The sequence below is a fragment of the Schistocerca americana genome, chromosome 1 (assembly GCF_021461395.2).
Source record: "Schistocerca americana isolate TAMUIC-IGC-003095 chromosome 1, iqSchAmer2.1, whole genome shotgun sequence".
In the NCBI taxonomy this organism is placed as follows: Eukaryota; Metazoa; Arthropoda; class Insecta; order Orthoptera; family Acrididae; genus Schistocerca; species Schistocerca americana.
Genome location: NC_060119.1, coordinates 617,334,413 through 617,359,058, shown reverse-complemented (window position 1 = coordinate 617,359,058; position 24,646 = coordinate 617,334,413). Strand labels below are relative to the sequence as shown.

The 24,646-nt window shown below is 39.4% G+C and overlaps 1 protein-coding gene across 6 annotated transcripts in view; it reads right to left on the bottom strand.

Moving 5' to 3' along the window:
• LOC124607350 (broad-complex core protein isoforms 1/2/3/4/5-like) overlaps window positions 1–24,646 on the bottom strand; it is a 331,766-nt gene that overhangs the window by 143,227 nt on the left and 163,893 nt on the right. The window contains exon 6 of one of the 6 annotated variants that reach the window (XM_047139681.1): window positions 11,683–13,412. The exons of the other annotated variants lie outside the window; for them this stretch is intronic. Coding sequence (XP_046995637.1) covers window positions 13,192–13,412 — 221 coding nt within the window. The 3' untranslated portion in view covers window positions 11,683–13,191. Of the gene's footprint in view, window positions 1–11,682; window positions 13,413–24,646 lie in introns of those variants that run through there. 6 annotated transcript variants of the gene reach the window in all.

Sequence of the window (24,646 nt, the reverse complement as noted above, 5' to 3'; positions counted from 1 at the left end):
GAGGTTGCCTGCCTTCATGTTGTAGAGCAGCTGTGAGTGCCACTCAGTTGAATGGGTATTGAAGCCTCTGTACAAGTGCATTCTTAAAGTCATCGATGAAAGTGTGTCGATGGTCCTGTGAGGGTGTTGTCAAGATGATGGTGGTGGCAGGGGTCTGTGTTTATATGGACTGTATCACATTTTATTCACACGCGTGTCAATGTGGCAAAGGAAGGTGCAAAACAGGAGGGTTGAAAAAGCATGAACATCCTTTGTTGTTTCGGGTTACGTTAAAAAATTTTTGAATGGTTTTGAATGATCCCTGGTGTTTCCACCCTGTGGGTAAAAATTGTGGTACTATACTCCAAATGGTAGAGAAGATTTGAACTGTCAGGGAGGAAGGGAGGCTCAGCAATGTCAAATGGTGTCAAGGATGTCATCTTATTGCTCATCACACTGCAGTAATTTTCAACTGTGAAATGTGTGAGAATCAATGCCACAACGGAACGGGAGGTCAAAATATGGTCCTTTATGATACCTCCTGAGGCCTTTTTGTATCAATTCTGAGTGTCAATGTGTTTGAAGTATTTTTCTTGGCCACTCATATGAAAACTGTGCAATATCAACACTGGGCGTTATGGGTCTGATCTTCATTGCTATGACATCAAAAGAAGAGATGAAATATGGGTAAGATGGGGTGTGATGACCTTCCCATCGTGTGAGTCAACCACAGTGGCGTTTCACAGAACTGTGTTGATATCTGCTGCCAATGTAACATCATTAACTCACCTTACACCTCACGTAAACTTTTTTTTGTGTTGACACCTTGCTGTTTGAAGCATCACCCAACCTGTGGGTGATGTTGCAGGGTGCCACACTTTTGCACAATTACAGAGGAAGGTTGTAGCCACTTTGCAAATTTCAGAGTTCTGCATTACAATGGAAGACAATTATGGAATTTCAAAAAAGTAACCCTTTAATGGTGTTACACATTGTATATAACTTTGTTAACTTCATTCCCACATTTGATTAAAATGATTGTATATAACTAGCTTCGTATCAAATTTATTCATTCCACTTCAGAAAAAAAAAAATGCTTTTAGTCTGTCCAAATGGCCTACAGCTCTTCACATATTCCACACATACAATTGTTAAATGAAGTTATTCTTTGAAATTTTTGTCTGAGAAGAATGATGATTACACAGAGATGTAAACAGAAATCACATAGAAAACTGACAGCAAGTTATACTTCATCTCTAAATGACAGCACCATAGCCGACATATTTGTCTCTAGAGAATCAGCAACTGTACTAATATTTAAAATAATTCTCATTTATTCTTCAGTTCCAGTTGCAGATTTTTAATTATGTGACATGTTTCAATTATTCTCGATATCTTCAGATCTAAAACAAAGTAAACATATAGAAAGGAATTTTACATAAATGTAGATTTTACCTAAATAGTTGTATCAGCAACCTGTCTTGTCTGCTCAGAATCTCGCATGAGGTTCCTGAGTTTTGCAACAGTGGTCAACGCATTAAATAGCTATCTGGTGGAGGTAGCAGAGGAGAGAAAGGGGAAAGGAAAGCTGAAGGGGGAAACTAGAGGGAGGGTGATTGGAAGAGAGGAAGGGAAGCAAGGGGGCGAGTGTTGTTGATGTCATGAGTTTAACAAGATGGGTCTTACTAATAATATAATTATCTACAAATTCTCATTAATATATTAATAGTCTAGAACAGTGTATTTGTAAACTGTAAACAACATAAAACATTAAAATGACATGAGGGGGATTGAGAGAGGGCGACGAGGGCAAAGAGGGGGGGGGGGCAAAGACGGCAGGAAGGGGGGAGGGAGGGGTAATGGCAGGGACGTTATGGGATTAACAAGAGTGAGTCTTATACTAAAATTGCCAAAAGTCATTTATTTATTTATCTATTTGTTTTTACAGCCTCATTGCACCACTTTTGTCAATCATTTCCTGGTCCTCTTCTTCTGTAAGCGCATGTTTTGTTCTTTCTTAACTCCCCAGAATATTTTCGTTTGCTTTGATCTTTCCTGGTCTGTAAATACTCTTTCATTTTGTGTCATTTGTCTACTTTCGGTTTAAATTTAATTTTCTTCTGGCCAGAAGATGACGAGTACATCACTCATCGAAACGTCGCAGTTTGAAGACACCGCCACCCAGCTGGAAGCCCGAGAACTCTTCACCAGCTGTATACACCAGGAAAGCATACATCCTGATTTTCTTGTCTTTCAGTTTCTTGAGATTTTCTGTCTTGTTTTGCAGATCATCCAAGGTTATATCTAGTTCTTCCATATCCTCTTTAATTACCATGATCCATCCTACTTGTTGCTTCAGATTCCACGGTTTCTGCATAATTTTTCTTGCTAATCTGGTTTCTGGTGTCCTCATTATGTGGCCAAAGAAAGAAATCCTCTTTTTACATATAGTATCTGTGATGGGCTCCAATTCCCTGCACGCTACTTCATTCGGCACTATCCACCATTATCCTTCTTTCTGGTATTTCTTATTTATGCATGCTCTAGCTATTCTTCTCTCTACTTAAAGTATTTTGTCGACTCTGTTTCTCCGAGTAACTTTAAAAAGAGTCTCGCTTGCATATGTTACCTCTGGCTGAACCACTGTCTTGTAGTGTTTTAATTTTGTTTGAATTGATAGACATTTCTTATTGTATGTAGAACATGCTATTTTCTGAGCTTATATCATTTTATTGGTTCTTTCTTGCCAAGCACATTTCTTATCCAAGTTGTGTGTTATAATCTCTCCAAGATATTTAAATTGCTTCACTATTTTAATTTTTCTGTTGTCTACTGTTACATGGTCTATTACTAGCAGATCTGTTACCATCATCTCGGTCTTTTCGAAAGATATCTGCAGTCTTACTTTTTGCGATATTTTGCGGGATCAATATTTGATTTCTAGCTTCTTGTACATTATTAGCTAGTAATGCCAAGTCATCTTAACAACGGCCTTGCCGCAGTGGATCCAGCGGTTCCTGTGAGTTCACCGAAGTTAAGTGCTGTCGGGTGTGGTCGGCACTTGGATGAGTGACCATCCAGGCCGTCATGTGCTGTTGCCATTTTTCGGGGTGCTCTCAGCCTTGTGATGCCAACTGAGGAGCTACTCGAGCGAATAGTAGAGGCTTCGGTCAAGAATACCATCATAACGACTGGGAGAGCGGTGTGCTGACCCCACACCCCTCATATCCGCATCCCCCACTGAGGATGACACGTCGGTCGGATGGTCCCGGTACACCACTCGGGGCCTGAAGACGGAGTGGAAAAAAAAAAGTGCCAAGTCATCTGCGAATCCGAAACCATTTAGGTTTATATCATCTTTCTTTGTTCCAATTGTTATGTTTTTAGGATTCTCTTTGTACTGTTCTCTCATCAAGTACTCAAGAGGACAGTTGAAGAGCAGTGGTGATAGACCGTCACCTTGTCTTAACCCTGTTTTAATCATAAATGGCTCACATATTTCTCCTCTGAATTTTACTTTGGACTTGTTTGTAAGGGTTAATTTTATCGTTTTTATTAATTTGGGATGAAGTCCAAAATTTCTAAATATGCCCAGCATAGAAGATCTGTGGATGCAATTACAAGCACCAAAAAAATAAAATACAGAAATTCCATTAAAATATTAAAAGGTTAGACTAGTGGATGCGTAAAACTGTAAAAGGGGATAAAATAGAAAAGTATTAAAGTGATAAAACGTAACTAAAACAGAATTACTGTCTTAAAATATTAAAATGGTGAAGCTTTGAAGATAAAGGTCTCTAAACATGTACCAACGGAGTCACAAATTGGACATTTGTAGCCATTATGACTGACCAATGAACTCTAAACATCATGCAGTTAGGACCACCTGACAGGTGACCATTCTCTCCAACAAATTGTGCTGTGTGCAGTACTGTCATGCCAATCACCCAACAAAAGTTCATCTTTTGCCACTGCACATGGAATTATATGCTGCTCTAGCGTACAATGTACGAAACTGTATAGACAGAACATCTTAAGAAATTTTCAGACTGTAAATGTTTGTGGGACACGTGTGAGATGCACAGCAACAGCGACGCAAGAAATGAAGCACTTTTTATTCATTTTTTAACAAATTAATAATGAGAAATTGTCTGTTGGCTTCTGTCTTGGGCCCTTGGCCCACATTTGTTTGATAACTTTAGTGACATTTCGCCAGCATGAGGGGTTGGTATTGTCTTAGCTGCACGCTTCATTGCTGGTGGTGGGCTGGAGTCATGCTCAAGGCCGCAGGTTATATGTACCTGGTGTGCCAATACCCAAGGGCTTTCCCTTGGTCACTTCCAATGTGGTTCTCCCCCTGCTACCTGCTGCAACTGTCATTCTTTGCGGCACGGGAATCCAGAATCCATTCACTGTGAGGCTTTCTTCTACCTTGTTGAAGCTTTTGTCATGTTTGTGTATTTTTATAGCTTTTCTGAACAAATGACTCGTGCAATAGATCTTCTCTATAACGCGAATGTCCATGTTGATGGTTTTCACTATGCTGTCAGTCTCACACAGCACGTGCTCTGCCACAGCTGGTTTCTCTACCAGCCCCAACCTGCAATGCTGGTTATGTTTAGTGATCCTGGTGCTGATTGATTGACCAGTAATACAGAGGAATCTGAGCAACACAGAAACCCTACCACCTCGCCTGTTTGTATCACCTAAGATACATATGAATCTATTCCATAAAGACTGACTGTCAGCACTCTTGGCTCACCGAGGTACAAACACTTGGTCTCTCTGTTGCACCTGCACACAGGAAAGATTGAGACATAGTGGATTCAGGAGATTTCACTGAGAATCTGTTGAATCTAAAACTTGGTCCAAACGACATCCCAGTCAGCTTTTGATGTTGTTTTTTTGTTTACCAAGATATCACTCAACGATTCTCTGGAGCACATTGTTTCCGTTTTCCCACAAGAGATCCCCAAGCTCTTTCATGCAAATCTCATCACGGGCTACTTCATGTGAAATCAACTTCTACAAACGGCTGGAAGGAGTCAACATGGGTAACCCACTTAGTCCAGTGGTGGCCAACTTCTTCATGGAACATTTCAAAGCACAGGCACTGGAGTCGGTACCTTGTAAACTTAAGGTTTGGTACAGATATATTGATGATAACTCTGTTGTGTAGACCCAAGGTGAGAAACAGCTTGGTGTGTCCCTAAGACACCTCAGCAGTCTCCGTACCCAATAAAAAATTACCATAGTAGAAAAGGACCAACAGCTACCCTTTCCAGATGTGCTGGTCATGAGAGATAGCGATCTGGGATACAGCATACATCAAAAACCGACACGTGGTCAATACCTGCACAAACTATCAAATCACCACCCAAGCCAGAAAAGAGGCATGATTAACAGGCTCATAGTTTGAGGAAAACAAATATGTGAGCTCCAGCACCTCAGATGCAAGATGCAACAACTGGAAAGTGCAATGGTTTTCCACCAGTTACATAAGAAGTGCCACAGAATCAAACACCCAGCACACTGACACATCGGAAAAAGAAATGTTGAGTATGGCCTTTCTACCATACATTCCTAGAGTGAAGGACAGATTCTGTCATACATTGAACAAACACAGTGTAAGCACTATTTATAAAACAACAATGAAGAGCAAAGAGTGTCTCAGATCAGCAAAGGAACAAAAGGGGCCTATTACAAAGTCAGGAATATACCAAATACCATGTACATGTGGAAAAGTCTATACTGAAATGACTGGACAATCCAACAATGACAGGAATGTAAGCGGTATTGCAGGCTGAGGCTCATAGAGAAACCGGCAAAAGTGTAACACATGCTGCGTGAGACTGACCACATAGTGAAATTTGCTGATACAGACAGTCTTGCTATAGAGAAGAGCTATTACACCCTCTTGTTCTGGGAAGCTATAGAAATGAGCAAACATGACAATAACTTCAACACAAAAGAAGAAAGCTCCAAGGTGAATGGATCCAGGATTTCTGTGCTGCAGAGAATGACAGTTGCAGCATGTTGCAGGGGGAGAACCACAGTGGGAATGACCTCGGGAAAGCCCTTGGACGTTGGCATGTCAGGTAAATATAATCTGCAGTCGAGAGCATGACTTCAGTCCATCACCAGCAATGGAGGGTGAAGCTTTGACAATGCCAGCCACTCGTACTAGCGAAACATCAGAAAAGTTATCACACAAACGTGGGTTAATAGGCAATTCGTCATTATGGATTTGTTAAAAAAAAGGTACTTCATTTCTTGTGCCTCTGTTACTATAATCCTCACATGATGTGTCCCACACTGCAGTCTTTAAATTTCTTCAGAGGCTCTGTCTTTGAAGTTTTGCCTGCCACTCATCCTCTCACATACATTAGAACAGCATTTAATCCCAAATGCAGTGATGAAAGACGAACTTTTGTTACGCGTGGTCCTACCCACTCAACATGGGAAGTTCGCCGGTCAGTCACAACGGCTACACATGTTCAATATGTCAGTCAGTTGTTGGACGTTTAAGGATCTTTACTTTCAAAATTTCACACTTTTAATATTTGGAGACACTAATTCTGTTGTAGTTATACTTTATCACTTTAATAATTTTCTTTTTATCATCTTTTACAGGTTTACACATCCGCTGGTCTACCAATTTAATATTTTAATGGAATTTTTTTTTTACGTAACTGTTAAACTCTTAACATCCCTGCCACTATCCCTCCCTTTCCTCTTCCTGCCTTCTTTCCCCTCCACTCTCATTCCCCCTTGATTCATTTACTAATTTTACTATTTTATGCTGTTTACAGTTTACACAGCCACTGTTCTACACCATTAATATTTTGATGAGAATTTTTACATAACTATACTTTTTATAATTTTAGTAAGACCAGTCTTATTAAACTCATGACATCCCCAACACTCACCCTCCCTACTTCCCTTTCCGCCCTCCAAAAACTCTCACGTTATTTTCCCCTGACCCCTCTTTTCCCCTTTCCCCTCCACCCTAGCTCCACCAGACACTTATTAAAATAAAATGACAAATGTTGCAAAACACAGGAATCCCATGCAACACTCTGAAAGAGAAGACAGGTTGCTAATGCCACTCCTTAGGAAAAATCTACATTTATGTACTTTCTTTTCTACAGAGTAATCAAAACATGCCATGTAATTAATAATGTGCAACTGAGACTGAAAAATAAATGAGAATTATTTTAAAAATTTTAATAAGCTCTTGGCAATTGCAGAAAACAGTATTTAATTAATGATTTGTAAGGTCAATGATAAGCATATTGTACAAAAGACAATAGTACAATAGAAGTGGTAAGTAAAAAGGAAATTTATCATGAAACTGAACGTTGGTTTGAACACCAGAGTTTTACTAGGCATGGTCCTGCTGGTTGTGATATACCAAGCCTTCCTCCAATTTTTGAAATGACTTACCCAGTCAAGGACTTACAGTTTAATGTCGACTCTGAACCATGAAGCAACTTGGAATTTTTCACATTAAAAAACATTCCCAGAACAGTAACTAGTGATAAATAACAAAAATTCTTCAGACAGAATGGATAAAACCTGACACCTTCAAATATGCAGCTTGGCACTTCACTGCTCAGCTACAGAGGAGTGCATGCATTCTTTATGTCCAATTCACAGAGACAAATTATTAAAATTCTTTGACATGTGATTATAAAAGTTGGTTCAAGAGGTGTGATCTGAGAAGGTTAGTTTTCAGTCAGTGGTGGTTAGTAATGAATCCCTGCCAGCAGACATCATAATGAGCTGGCAGGGTTACTGTGGCAGAATAGTGTGGATAACTGCATGGCGAGAGGGGGGGGCTCACACAATGCGTAGTATGGACAAACCCACTGATAAAAGTGTTTATTTGCAGATGGCAGCAAGCCGGGTGCGGCACTTCTGACGCTGAGGTCGACAACCACACACCTCGCATTACGCTTCACGCTGTGTACCATTTCCGTGAGCTCAGTATCAGCCCCCCACACTTGTCTTTATCCCTGTGCACATCTCTTAGAGTTTGACACTAGCTTATTCTCCACAGACTGACTTGTGCCCGGTGAGTTTCACTTCCTTTTGCGGGGTTCTTTTGTTCCTTGGCTGGCGTTCAAGCTACAGTTAGTCCCTATGTTACCTTGTGCCAACAGCATTTACAATTGGCTTACAAGTAGCATAATCATTCAGTTCATACACACAGTTTTTTCAGAATAGAAATGTGCTAAAATGCCCTAGTAAAAGTACTGTGAAATAGACTGTCATGCTGTAGTGTTAGTACTCAGCATCAATGTTCCACACAGTTTCTTTTCTATCAGAAACAAAAGTAAAATTTATTTCCTGGTACACCTTTTACCATTACGGATAACACAAGCCAACAGTTCTTTTGGTGGTGTGGTATTTGGAGTGGATTTCAAATGAATTTGATGGCCTGAATTTAAATATTGCATTAGCTTTTGCCAAGGACTTTAAATATCTAAGATGTAACATTTTTGTGAAAGATACATTGCATTATTTTAAGTTAAATCTTTGGACCAAAAAGGTTACAGTTTTTACTATTACGTTATATAAATATTATATGACCCAACAATTAAGGGAAAAGTCACTGATGAAACCAAGTAGTCAGTGAACACTTTGGAAGCTTCTTTTGCCCGACATTCTAAAATGTATTTTGGAACAGTCTCTTCTTAAATTCCAGCATGTGCGTATGCCATCTTCCTTGGTAGCAGTCCTCCATAGTTTTAACATCCTGGTGAAATCTTTCACCTGGTTCCTCATCAGTGTCTCCTTAGTTTTCAGGAAAATGGTCTAAATGGCTGTGTAAATAGTCCACCTTAATAGTCATGTTGCAACCATGGGTTCTGAAACTATTAAGCATCTTGTTTATCAGTTCAACGTAGTTTTCAGCTTTGCATTTGCTTGATAATTTATGACAAGTGCAACAAATAAGTTCCACGATTTTTACTCAGCCTCATTCATCAAATTTATGAGAGTAGGATCCTTTATGTGTTATCTTATTTATGTGCCATCAAATATTCCTATTTTAATTTTTTCTGTACTCAATTGAAGAATTTTTCCCTGTACTTGCAAAGCATGACACGTTCTTCTCAAGAGTCTTTAAAAAGTGTTTTAAAAGCCAGCTTGATATGCAGTGGAGGAAAGAAGATTTTCTCTCATTCAACTAAGGACCGAGTGAGGTGGCGCAGTGGCTAGCATGCTGAACTCGCATTCGGGAGGACGACGGTTCAATCCCGTGTCTGGCCATCATGATTTAGGTTTTCCATGATTTCCCTAAACTGCTCCAGGCAAATACTGGGATGGTTTCTTTGAAAGGGCACAGCCGACTTCATTCCCCATCCTTCCCTAATCCCATGAGACCAATGGCCTCGCTGTCTGGTCTCCTGTCCCAAACAACCCAACTAAGGGGTCGTTGATGATGTTCTTTTCCCTGATGTCCACGTTTTCTAACCCATTGGTGTGTTTTGTCTTTGCTGCATCAAAGGCAAAAAAACATGGATACTTGGTGTGGCCACTTTGCTGTCCAAGTTGAGTTCCATTTTCAAGTCCACACAAATCACCCAAAAGCTATGACATTATGTTTTACTTTAGTTTTCATTGAGTGAGTAGTTAGTATTGAACCATATTTGTTCCCACTGTGTAGGAGGACATATTTCAAACTTTGTTTTGAGCTGTCAATAACTAGGTGCCAACCATCTGCGAAATATTCAGGAAGATATTTTTTTGTTTTACAGGAGACTTCTAATTCTGGATAGAATACAAAATAGCCTTTTGAGAGAAGAAGAGTAGCAGAGCCTTTTCTATAATACAGCAAAAATTAATTTTGGTTCCTAGTTCCAGTAAATTTTTTCCAACCTTGATGTCAGTAATTCAGAAGTGTCTTTTGACAGTTTCAGATCTCTGGTGAGGTCACCGTGACCCATCCTGGTTGAAACAATAAGTGATGACATCCTCTCATAATCACTGTCCCCTTTGTTAGGGGCAACATTATTCCCCACAAAGCTCCGGTAACCAGTGAAATGTTGAGATTCACACTCCCTCTGAGTGAAGGACTGGGCATCTTACAGAGACTTCTTAAGGATAAGTCCACTTGCTGAGGATGTTTTGATTTAGGCAGAAATAACAGTCATCAAAAAGGCATTTGAATTCTCTCCAAATCAATGGTATGCCGAATTTCAGACTTTTTCTATTCCCAGTCTTCAACTGACATAAATGTTCTGTATGAGTTCTACAGACTTGATGTGGTGCTCAGCCTTTATACTGATCATCAAGGCTAACATCACAGTACCAATTATAGGATTTCTTTAGAAAGCCACTTACAGTTTTTTTTGTTTTCTTTCAACACGTATTATCTGCACATGAAGCAAAACACATCACGATGACTTAAACATCTTCTACTTGAACTCATTTTATTTCTTTCCATCAATACAAATACAACGATCTGCAATATAGTATAAGTTTCAGGTTCATTTTATAACAACTCTTTCCTAAGCATAGATATCACATGAGGCCCATTTTGCTCTACCCTGTACGGTGAGAATTTACAAACCAATCTAAACTCTAGCACTTCTGGCATCCTTAAGATACCACATGCTTACTCTGTTTGGTGGATTTTCCTGGAACTAAATGGACAGCAGACCAACACTAGGGCAAATATACAGGAACCTATCCTTGTTTATGTGATTTATAACTGTACAAAATAGTTAAAACTGCACATTTTGTACAGCAGACAGAGAACGTCTGATTTCATATGTAGCTAATATCAGTTTTAAAATCCGAGAGAGAGAGAGAGAGAGAGAGAGAGAGAGAGAGAGAGAGAGAGAGAGAGAGATTCTTATAGACCTATCTAATCTAACTGGTCCTACACTGCTGGGAAAAAAATCAACAACTGTGCTCAGTGTTTCAGTAGGTTTTCTGCAGTGTGATCAAATGCAAAGTGTATAACAATATACAGCAAAAATATCCATATTTTAATCAGAACTGGCACAACTGTTCATTCGGTTCCATAATGCATAAGACATAAATTACACCACAATAATTTCATTACATCAGAGTGTAAAATCCAAATCAAGGCTGCATTTAAACACATACAAGTACTGAATAATTCAGGTAGGTGCTGTACAGCATTAACCACACTACTCAAAGGAAATTGAGTATTAATACAAAGTTTTTAAAAAAAGGCTACTTAATCTTTTAGTGTACACTAATTATTTGTGTGTGTGTGTGTGTATGCGTGTGTGTGTGTAGCTGTAGCTTTAGTTCTCAGATACTAAATACTGCAAAGATAAATGCACATTTTACTCTTTAGAAAGACACAATAAAAGCAACAGTATGAAACTGTTATTTCTGTACTCTCACCAGCACAAGCAAATAATAGTATGCATTCAGTTGAAAAAAACACTTTCATCACAAATACTTCAGCAGTGATAATACACACAATGCCATACACCTTCATAATATGAGCTGTTCTTATGTCATCACTCTGTACTAGTCGACCAGACTATTATTTCACCTGGGAGTGAAAACTGCTTCAATCATCTTCAACTTTTATAGTCCTGTCTTCCTCAGTTGTGTGCAATATTACGGTATATTAATAATTTTTACTTGTGGACTGTCTGACAGCAAATTTGCTGTCAGACGGTCCATAAGTAAAAATTATTAATATACCGTAATACTGCTTCAATCAGCTTACCACGAGCTTTTATTGTGATATTTTATGAGGACACATTTAACCGCTTGACATTATATGAACAACTGCCTGGTAATCATCCACAGTGTGATGCACTTCCCTTAGTCAATGTATTTGTACACCGTACTGTCATTGCGTGTTTCTGATAACGGCCACGGGAGGCCATGCGCAATAATGTTGTGGTCAGGTATTTGTCACTATATCCAACCATAAAAAACATGTTAGTTGTATACGATCCTGTCTCGTCCCACCCCTCTCTTTTCCCATACACCAAACCTTCTCTTAAGAAGTTGTGATGAAATCTCTTTTTACAGATCTAAGTTCTAAAATATACAACATTCTTTTTTTCTCTATCCTTTGGATTTCTTCTCTCCCCACTGATCTCCTTTGTGTGGTCCGGTGCATTCCCCATTGGTCATAATGAGAGTAAATTTAATTGTTTGGGTTCTCTGCTCCTTCTATCAACTAAAAGCAACTTTGACTCACGACATATTTCTGAAATGCATTGTTTCACAGCTGTAGTACTGACTTCTAACAATCCTGTAGAAGGTTTTGGCTAGAGACTATAGCCAGTTTCCTTTAACGAGTCATTGTCTTCAACTGAATTATTACTCTCAATGCATCTGGGTATCTTCCCATTACTTCATATGCTTTTGTTGATTTATCTATGACTGCTTTTCAGCAGTAGGCACTCCCTTGACTCTTGTAAGAAATTCTCTTGTTTTCCTCTTAATGTAATGTTAACTCAGCATGTGTGTGCAGGTTAAATGGTCTAAAAAGCGTAATAAATACATACACTCTTTGTCACATTAAAAAAACAACTGTGTTGCCTGTGACACTCTACACTGATTTTTTAAATTTTCAAGGTAAAGTGTACATCATGTACCTATTTATCTGAAATTGTATGACTGTTTATTACGAAACACAAAAAATTCATAGAAATAGTGAATATTTGTAGTGTTAAATGAAACACGCAAAATGTTTGGAAGATATTCATAAACACAAGACTCTGGTGCTGTATTAGTGAGTACACTTGCTTGAAAATTGCCTCTTCGAGAAATGTGTTGCCAGAGGCAATGACACAATAGACAAACAGCAGACATCTCATTGATAATGGAGCAATACCATGTGGTTTTCACAGTTGATGTAAGAGAGCAAATTGCAGATTATGCATCCTTACAAACTGTTTACCACTTGAATAAGAAAAAAGATCAAGTAATAATAGATAACAAACACCTTTTCTGTCATTACACACAGGCATTATGCCTGGCCAAAGACTGTCTTCCTCCATGTGGAGTCAACACAGAACAATCTAAAGTGCGTACTCTTACATGATTCATAACCTTGACCTAACTTACCTTCTGTCAAGCTTTGGCACAGTGCAACTTGACATGGACTAAACACAATGCCCGTATATACAAGACGCAGATGGAAGTTCCTGTTTTATTACCGTTAAGCACTAAATTTATGTTCCACATAAAAGACATGGAAAGTCAATTCATGTCAAAGAATGTGGGTGACTCTTGCTGCTTTTTATTTTTGTGAATGTAATTCATATGAGTGGAGAGACTGTTTTGTGTTTTGAAAAATTTGCCACAAATTTGGCAAGGAACCTGCTGATTAGGCATGTGCCGATCGAAGATGTGTCTCCGTAGGCTCGTCTTGCGCACCACTTTACCACATACTGAACATGCTGCATCCTCACTGCGGTCTCCTGCAACATAGCACCTCTTGCTGTGTAGCGATCAGGTGGTATTCTTCAAACAGTCTGCATACAGACAATATGACAACCTACAATCCTACAACAGAAGTACAGAATTGTAACAGAAGCAGCTTATATAGACATGAGCTGCGTACAATGAAAACTGTTATCTCCTGAAGTGTCTAAATTCTCATTAATGAGTAAAGAATAAGTCCTCTGCTAATTAAAGATCAAAGCACACACAATGTTTTTTTTTTTATGTTGTGTACATCAGCATGAACCCATTTCATCCTGTCAGATATGAGACTCTTATTAAATAAATAATCAGACGCTGAAATGATTTGTTTCAAGTAATTTACAATTATATTATGAAATGCTCTTACGGATTAGTAACAAGAAAATATAACTCCTTCCAAAAATTGTATAACCTCAATGTTTCTCTGTCCTGTTTAGTAAGTCAACTGTTGTTGTTCTACTTTCATTCTAGAATCAGAAATTTACTACAGTTCATATTTGACTAACTCAGCAATACAGACCTATTTAGTCATTTTTGCCATTATACTGCCAAGGTTAAATTGCAAAATTGCCGAAATTAATGGAAAAAGTTATCTTGTATGCAAACAATGAAATAATCATTTCTGACATTTTTATACACATTGCATGGAGCTTAACGATGCAGCATATTAAAAGAAAAGGAAAAAAGGGGGCCATCAAGCTATTCAAAATTTCCACTGCAAAGATCTGACAAAAAGAGTCACTGCCAGCCAATATGAGAGTATCAAGATTAACATGATATGATGGTTTCTATCATGTAGCAAATTTGGTACTATTTTAGTAAGAGTAACAGCAGCGTTAGTAATAGCTGTTCTTGTTTTCACCTCTGTTTTTGTCATATTCATTTGCAGATTAATTTTTAATTGCACCTGCAGTGCTTACAACACAGCTTTCATAACACTTCGCATCATGCACAAGATGACAAATAGAGAGAGCCACAAACTGCTTGTACAGAAAGCAGTTTAAGAGTGTGAAGCAACCAATTGGAATCTGTAATGTAATAGAAATGTTCACCTAAAACACAGGAAAAACAATGAAGAGGATCAAATTCAAGCCTGATAATTCATTCAGAAATAATAAATGCTGATGAAAAAAAAGGCCACTGACAAGCCACGAGCAGTGATTAATAGTGACAGACTAAAGGGTAGATGGAATCTGCAATTTTAAAGGTAATGGGAGAAATGGGCAGAGGGGAGGGGGTTGTCGGAGAGAGACAGCATGAGGTAAAGCTGGACATGAGAAGAAGGGAGGGTATGGAAAATAGGGAGACAGAATTAAATGCTGGTTGAGGGAGGATTGTAAGTGTGGAGGGGGGGAGTGCTTATATACAAATAAAGTCTATAAAAGCCATTTAAGATTATGAAAAAGTAAATGTAATCAAATGAAAATTACATTAACATGAAAGAAAAAGGGTTCACAGAGACCACATCCAAGTAGACTACAGAAATAATGAGGAACACAATTGACAGAGCATTAGGATCATAGCCTGTAAGAATTAATCAATAAAAACAAAAGCTTTAACTATTATTGTATTTACCTTTAATAATACAGCATTCTTAATTCCTATGTTGTGAAAAATTAGAGATCGAATACATATCATAAAAAATTACTTCCATTTCCTTCATCATGAGACAACTGACAAAATCTTGAGCCAGCAAGTGATATGGACAGTAATTGCAAACACATCTACAAGTAGATGTGCTATTAGCATGTCCACAAGTTTAATGGTGAAAATAAGCAAACACTCCCCCTACAGCAGAATGAAAGAACGTGAACCACAGTAACCATTAAAATCTACCTTTGAAATCATTTGATACTGATGACCCCCAGTCCACTTAGTAAAAGACACAACTATTGTTAAAATTACTGCCACTTTCTTTTAATTTGTTTCTTATGTCAGCTAGCGCCCCCTTCTAAAGCTGTGGTTTGCTACACTTGATTTGTCATATACACATTTTTTAAAATAACGCAAAACCTAAAACACAAACTTGGTGAATGCTTGGGTGGCATGTTCAATAACATCATTATTTCATTAATTGACTGTTGGACTGTCTTTCAAAAGAATGGTCAGTCCTGACAAGCATGAAATAGCATCAAATGCACTCTCTTACAAAATTTCTTGTTAACAGAAACGCAGTGTTAAAAGGAGAAATGACTTACATTATCCTTTACTCAGCCTTGTGTAGTACAGAAAGGAGAGAGGTAGTACAGAAAGGAGACACAAAAATATTTGACCACTTACACATTGATTAACTTCAAATACAAACTGAAATCATATCTGCCCCCATATCCCCCCCCTCCCCCACCCCTTAGATTTTGTAAATCATACATCGAGATTGTTATGGATGAATAATTAACTCCTTTCTATATCATGCTGAGGTTGAGTGTTGGGTAGCGCAATTCGTATTTCCTTCTAGTGTTGTGTTAATGAATGTCACATGTTACCATTGTTTAAATTGGTAACAACAAACTACATAGTGGAGTAAATGTACTGTGGGCTCAAATGCCTTTGAACACTATGGGACTTAACTTCTGAGGTCATCAGTCCCCTAGAACTTAGAACTACTTAAACCTAACTAATCTAAGGACATCACACACATCCATGCCCGAGGCAGGATTCGAACCTGCGACCGTAGCAGTTGTGCGGTTCCAGACTGTAGCACCTAGAACCGCTCGGCCACCTCGGCTGGCTGTACTGTGGGGTCATTCTTCAGATGCCAACAGTTTAAATAGCTATTTACAAGAGATTATGAAGTCAAAGAGTTGCACAGGGATATGATACTTTGGCAAGCTGGTGAGGATGGAATGTGGTATAGGGGTCAGCATTACTGGCCGGTGGGCCGCAAGTCGGCAGTTCAAACCTAACCACCAGCAATAAACTGTTATGCAGTATTTCACTTCTTAAAGGTTTTTGAAATATTTTAGTCTGTAATATCTGAGTATTCTGAAACATCAGATGTTTGTATAAATACCGCCATTCTGGAATATCTGATTTTTATATACGTAGTTGCTCTCTCTGTCCAAGAGGTCAGTTCTGTACAATGGTGTTCATAATAAATATGCTGCAGTGCTGTTTTATTTCATTGTGATCCTGGTTTCAGATGTGGAATTGCGTGATGTGACACTGCTTGGTGGAGACACAGGGTACTTCAAACCATCTACATCATAATGGCTGAAATTGTGCAAGGTAAAGCCATTGCCAACACTGACAGGAACGAGCTTACAAGAAGGACAACATTCCCACAATGTAGGAGACTATAGATCCCAAGCCAGCAATAAGTCAGTTGCACATCAGGCATCTACAGGGTGTTACAAAAAGGTATGGCCAAACTTTCAGGAAACATTCCTCACACACAAATAAAGAAAAGATGTTATGTGGACATGTGTCCGGAAACGCTTAATTTCCATGTTAGAGCTCATTTTAGATTCGTCATTCCAACGTGATCAAATTGTAAATTTTCACGATCAACATGTGTGGGCTGACGTGAATCTGCACGCAATTGTGCAATCACGTCACAACACAGATTTTCTGTGAACGTTTGGGCAGCCATTGTTGGTGATGTCTTGATTGGGCCCCATGTTCTTCCACCTACGCTCAATGGAGCACGTTATCATGATTTCATACGGGATACTCCACCTGTGCTGCTAGAACATGTGCCTTTACAAGTACGACACAACATGTGGTTCATGCACGATGGAGATCCTGCACATTTCAGTCGAAGTGTTCGCACGCTTCTCAACAACAGATTCGGTGACCGATGGATTGGTAGAGGCGGACCAATTCCATGGCCTCCACGCTCTCCTGACCTCAACCCTCTTGACTTTCATTTATGGGGGTATTTGAAAGCTCTTGTCTACGCAACCACGGTACCAAATGTAGAGACTCTTCGTGCTCGTATTGTGGACGGCTGTGATACAATACGCCATTCTCCAGGGCTCCATCAGCGTATCAGGGATTCCATGCGACGGAGGGTGGATGCAGTATTCTCGCTAACGGACGACGTTTTGAACATTTCCTGTAACAAAGTGTTTGAAGTCACGCTGGTACGTTCTGTTGCTGTGTGTTTCCATTCCATGATTAATGTGATTTGAAGAGAAGTAATAAAATGAGCTCTAACATGGAAAGTAAGCGATTCCGGACACATGTCCACATAACATATTTTCTTTCTTTGTGTGTGAGGAATGTTTCCTGAAAGTTTGGCCATACCTTTTTGTAACACCCTGTATAAGTGTTCTCCAGAGATACTGGTCAGGACCCAACAAAATGGCTGAAAGAATTACGAAAGAGTTGCCAAATACAACAGCTGGGATGACATGACGTGTTTGGCAAATGTATACTTTCATTTGAATTGGTTAGCCCAGCAAAAGCTCAAGAATTATGAAGAAAACCTCAATAGCTGGGATAAATTCCAGCCCAAAATGAAGAAAATGTTTGGCAACAATCAGCAGCTGGTGTTCCACTTGAGGAAGAATAGGGCCCAATGTCGTCATGAATTCAAATAAGGCAGAAGCTGACTAAATCTCACGCTTGATGAAAGGAGTTGCAGAAGGCATGTACCAGGCTCTTGACGTAAAGGATATTACAATGACCAAGGAATTCCTCAAGTGGTGTCAGCACATCAAGGAAATGCAACAGAAATGAACTGGACAAAAGAAGTGAGACTAACCCCTGGATGGCCACCACGACCTCATCCCTCTCATATGCCATGTAGTGAAAGAGAAGTTACAGCATTCTATGCAACCACAACTGTTGGACCAAGTGAGCAAGAGGTAGCAGCCATGAAAATCAACCCAAATATGGGATCATCCACCACTTAGTCAGTGCTCATGTCGGGTGTCACCAGCTGAACAACAGATAATACATGCGGAAGTGAAGAAGATGCTGCAAAATGGCAGCATTGAGGCCTTAGTCCCCTCCTTTGGTCCTTGTGAAGAAGAAGGAAGGCACATGACATATCCGTGTCGACTGCCGACAACTGCTTATTTGTGATGCTCTATACTGGTTGAGAGCAGCCGATTTTTCTCTATTACGGGCACGTAGACAGCTAACGATGCATTATACTACATGAAATGGGCACCAATACTAACAAGTAAAAAAGTGTGAATATGTCAAGATGTTTTGATTTCAATATCTTTGAAACTGCGGGGTCATTCAAAAAGCTAGTTCTCTTCTTTTACATCCCTAACTCTCCCCAAGACATGTTCACCTTTTCCTCTCCTATAATAGGAGCATTTTTCATTCTGGTTCCCAACTTTTACTCAATCATAATTTTGACATTAAACAGCCATAGCATGGCAACTGATGTAGATTTTTGTTGATTCGAGCAACAGTTGATCCTGTATAGGTTTATTTAATCTCTTTCGAACCATGTTGCCTATATCTTGGCAATGGATAAAGCTTTCACAAAACAACACTATGACCATTAATTACACCTATCTGTCTACCGTCTTACAAATTTCACACAACTTTCAAACATAGAAGTGCCATACCTATAAAAACCGTACAAAAAACCTGTTTTCTGAGCATAAAATATGAATGCAGCTGCATTTTTGAAAGCAAGTCTTCAATTTTATCATAAAACAGCATTTTTTGTTTATCTGATTCACTTCAAATCATTATTGCGCATTCACTTCATATGAGAATGAATTTCATTTGTTACATTTAGTTTTACTTCAAACAGTCGTATCTCGACAATGGATAATGTTGTTGTTGTGGTCTTCAGTCCTGAGACTGGTTTGATGCAGCTCTCCATGCTACTCTATCCTGTGCAAGCTTTTTCATCTCCCAGTACCTACTGCAACCTACATCCTTCTGAATCTGCTTAGTGTATTCATCTCTTGGTCTCCCTCTACGATTTTTACCCTCCACGCTGCCCTCCAATACTAAATTGGTGATCCCTTGATGCCTCAGAACATGTCCTACCAACCGATCCCTTCTTCTGGTCAAGTTGTGCCACAAACTTCTCTTCTCCCCAATCCTATTCAATACTTCCTCATTAGTTATGTGATCTACCCATCTAATCTTCAGCATTCTTCTGTAGCACCACATTTCGAAAGCTTCTACTCTCTTCTTGTCCAAACTATTTATCGTCCATGTTTCACTTCCATACATGGCTACACTCCATACGAATACTTTCAGAAATGACTTCCTGACGCTTAAATCAATACTGGATGTTAACAAATCTCTCTTCTTCAGAAACGCTTTCCTTGCCATTGCCAGCCTACATTTCATATCCTCTCTACTTCGACCATCATCAGTTATTTTGCTCCCCAAATAGCAAAACTCCTTTACTACTTTAAGTGCCTCATTTCCTAATCTAATTCCCTCAGCATCACCCGACTTAATTAGACTACATTCCATTATCCTTGTTTTGCTTTTGTTGATGTTCATCTTATATCCTCCTTTCAAGACACTGTCCATTCCATTCAACTGCTCTTCCAAGTCCTTTGCTGTCTCTGACAGAATTACAATGTCATCAGCGAATCTCAAAGTTTTTATTTCTTCTCCATGAATTTTAATACCTACTCCGAATTTTTCTTTTGTTTCCTTTACTGCTTGCTCAATATACAGATTGAACAACATCGGGGAGAGGCTACAACCCTGTCTTACTCCCTTCCCAACCACTGCTTCCCTTTCATGTCCCTCGACTCTTATAACTGCCATCTGGTTTCTGTACAAATTGTAAATAGCCTTTCGCTCCCTGTATTTTACCCCTGCCACCTTTAGAATTTGAAAGAGAGTATTCCAGTCAACATTGTCAAAAGCTTTCTCTAAGTCTACAAATGCTAGAAACGTAGGTTTGCCTTTCCTTAATCTTTCTTCTAAGATAAGTCGTAAGGTCAGTATTGCCTCACGTGTTCCAGTGTTTCTACGGAATCCAAACTGATCTTCCCCGAGGTTGGCTTCTACTAGTTTTTCCATTCGTCTGTAAAGAATTTGTGTTAGTATTTTGCAGCTGTGACTTATTAAGCTGATAGTTCGGTAATTTTCACATCTGTCAACACCTGCTTTCTTTGGGATTGGAATTATTATATTCTTCTTGAAGTCTGAGGGTATTTCGCCTGTTTCATACATCTTGCTCACCAGATGGTAGAGTCTTGTCAGGACTGGCTCTCCCACGGCCGTCAGTAGTTCCAATGGAATATTGTCTACTCCGGGGGCCTTGTTTCGACTCAGGTCTTTCAGTGCTCTGTCAAACTCTTCACGCAGTATCATGTCTCCCATTTCATCTTCATCTACATCCTCTTCCATTTCCATAATATTGTCCTCAAGTACATCGCCCTTGTATAGACCCTCTATATACTCCTTCCACCTTTCTGCTTTCCCTTCTTTGCTTAGAACTGGGTTTCCATCTGAGCTCTTGATATTCATGCAAGTGGTTCTCTTATCTCCAAAGGTCTCTTTAATTTTCCTGTAGGCGGTATCTATCTTACCCCTAGTGAGATAGGCCTCTACATCCTTACATTTGTCCTCTAACCATCCCTGCTTAGCCATTTTGCACTTCCTGTCGATCTCATTTTTGAGACGTTTGTATTCCTTTTTGCCTGTTTCACTTACTGCATTTTTATATTTTCTCCTTTCATCAAATAAATTCAATATTTCTTCTGTTACCCAAGGATTTCTACTAGCCCTCGTCTTTTTACCTACTTGATCCTCTGCTGCCTTCACTACTTCATCCCTCAAAGCTACCCATTCTTCTTCTACTGTATTTATTTCCCCCATTCCTGTCAATTGTTCCCTTATGCTCTCCCTGAATCTCTGTACAACCTCTGGTTCTTTTAGTTTATCCAGGTCCCATCTCCTTAAATTCCCACCTTTTTGCAGTTTCTTCAGTTTTAATCTACAGGTCATAACCAATAGATTGTGGTCAGAGTCCACATCTGCCCCTGGAAATGTCTTACAATTTAAAACCTGGTTCCTAAATCTCTGTCTTACCATTATATAATCTATCTGAAACCTTTTAGTATCTCCAGGGTTCTTCCATGTATACAACCTTCTTTCATGATTCTTAAACCAAGTGTTAGTTATGATTATGTTGTGCTCTGTGCAAAATTCGACCAGGCGGCTTCCTCTTTCATTTCTGTCCCCCAATCCATATTCACCTACTATGTTTCCTTCTCTCCCTTTTCCTACACTCGAATTCCAGTCACCCATGACTATTAAATTTTCGTCTCCCTTCACAATCTGAATAATTTCTTTTATTTCATCATACATTTCTTCAATTTCTTCGTCATCTGCAGAGCTAGTTGGCATATAAACTTGTACTACTGTAGTAGGCGTGGGCTTCGTATCTATCTTGGCCACAATAATGCGTTCACTATGCTGTTTGTAGTAGCTTACCCGCATTCCTATTTTCCTATTCATTATTAAACCTACTCCTGCATTACCCCTATTTGATTTTGTGTTTATAACCCTGTAGTCACCTGACCAGAAGTCTTGTTCCTCCTGCCACCGAACTTCACTAATTCCCACTATATCTAACTTCAACCTATCCATTTCCCTTTTTAAATTTTCTAACCTACCTGCCCGATTAAGGGATCTGACATTCCACGCTCCGATCCGTAGAACGCCAGTTTTCTTTCTCCTGATAACGACATCCTCTTGAGTAGTCCCCGCCCGGAGATCCGAATGGGGGACTATTTTACCTCCGGAATATTTTACCCAAGAGGACGCCATCATCATATAATCATACAGTAAAGCTGCATGCCCTCGGGAAAAATTACGGCTGTAGTTTCCCCTTGCTTTCAGCCGTTCGCAGTACCAGCACAGCAAGGCCGTTTTGGTTATTGTTACAAGGCCAGTTCAGTCAATCATCCAGACTGTTGCCCTTGCAACTACTGAAAAGGCTGCTGCCCCTCTTCAGGAACCACAGGTTTGTCTGGCCTCTCAACAGATACCCCTCCGTTGTGGTTGCACCTACGGTACGGCTATCTGTATCGCTGAGGCACGCAAGCCTCCCCACCAACGGCAAGGTCCATGGTTCATGGATAATGACTATTGGAAAAAAGAAATTTCATTTATACTTTATCCATTTAATTACCTTAGTGCAAAGTTTGAATCAATTTGTGCAAGTTTAAAATACGGAAATTGCTTGATTCAAAAACCTCCCCAAAAATTTTTTTGTTTGGCACATAATCCAAACCAGTGCCCTTATAAAAGGTGCCATACCCAATTAAAATCTTCTGCAAAAGGAGTTAATTGATTTTGCCTGGGCTTAATATCCTGCAACATAGTTACAGTAAGACAGACATTTGGATAATGGAAAATCCAGGATGGAATGTAACAATGCGATGAAAACAAAAGTTGCTACTCACCATATAGCAGAGATGCTGAGTCACAGATAGGCACAACTAAAGTACTGTCACAATACAAGCTTCCGACCATCAAGGCCTTTGTTGAAAATAAACGACACACACACACACACACACACACACACACACACACACACACTGATTTTAGAACATACATTGTGTTCGAACATTATGAATTACCTTGAAGAAAACGGTCTATTGACACACGGTCAACATGGGTTTAGAAAACATCGTTCCTGTGAAACACAACTAGCTCTTTATTCACATGAAGGGATTTCAGATCGATTCCGTATTTCTGGATTTCCGGAAGGCTTTTGACACTGTATCACACAAGCGGCTCATAGCGAAATTGCGTGCTTATGGAATATAGTCTCAGTTATGTGACTGGATTTGTGACTTCTTGTCAGAGAAGTCAAAGTTCATAGTAATTGATGGAAAGTCATCAAGTAAAACAGAAGTGATTTCTGGCGTTCCCCAAGGTAGTGTTATAGGACCTTTGCTGTTACTTATCTATATAAACGATTTTGGAGACAATCTGAGCAGCCATCTTCAGTTGTTTGCAGATGACGCTGTCGTTTATCGACTAATAAAGTCATCAGAAGATCAAAACAAACTGCAAAACAATTTAGAAAAGATATCTGAAAGGTGCGAAAAGCGGTAATTGACCCTAAATAACGAAAAGTGTGAGGTCATCCACATGAGTGCTAAAAGGAACTCGTTAAACTTTGGTTACACGAAAAATCAGTCTAATCTAACAGCCGTAAATTCAACTAAATACCTAGGTATTACAATTACGAACAACTTAAATTGGAAGGAACACATAGAAAATGTTGTGGAGAAGGCTAATCAAAGATTGCGTTTTATTTGCAAGATACTTAGAAAATGTAACAGACCTACTAAGGAGACTGTCTACACTACGCTTGTCCGTCCTCTCTTAGAATACTGCTGCCCAGTGTGGGATCCTTACCAGATAGGACTGATAGAGTACATCGAAAAAGTTCAAAGAAAGGCAGCATGTTTTGTATTATCGCGAAATATGGGAGAGGGTGTCACAGAAATGATACAGGATTTGGGCTGGGAATCATTAAAAGAAAGGCGTTTTTCGTTGCGATAGAATCTTCTCACGACATTCCAATCACAAACTTTCTCCTCTTAATGTGAAAATATTTTGCTGACACCAACCTACACACGGAGGAACCATCACCACGATAAAGTAAGGTAAATCAGAGCTCGTACGGGAAGATATGGGTGTTCATTCTTTCTGTGCGCTATACGAGATTGGAATAATACAGAAGTGTGAAGTTGGTTCGATGAACCTTCTGCCAGGCACTTGAATGTGACTTGCAGAGTATCCATGTAGATGTAGATGCAAAAGCAATTCACACGCACAACTGCTGCCTCTGGCAGTTGAATCCACACTGCGAGTAACATCAGCAGTGCATGATAGTAATGGCAACTGGGCAACTGGCAACCACCCAGTTGCCACTCCCATCATGCACTACTGCTGTTGCTTGCTGTGTGGCTTCAGCTGCCAGAGGCTGCAGTCGTGTGTGTGTGTGTGTGTGTGTGTGTGTGTGTGTGTGTGTGTGTGTGCGCGCGCGTGTGTGTTTTGGTCTATTTTCAACAAAGGCCTTGATGGCTGAAAGCTTGTATTCAGACAGTCTTTTTGTTGTGCCTATCTGAGACTCAGCATCTCCGCTATACAGTGAATAGCAACTTTCTTTTTCATAATATTGAGATGTTTGAATAGTTACACAAATGGCTGCCTGTCCAGACGAAACCAAAAACTTTTTAGCCCATGTTCATAGCTCAAATATGAACTGCGCATCAACCCCCCCCCCCCCCCTCCAAAAAAAAAAAAAAAAAAAGAATTATTTCTA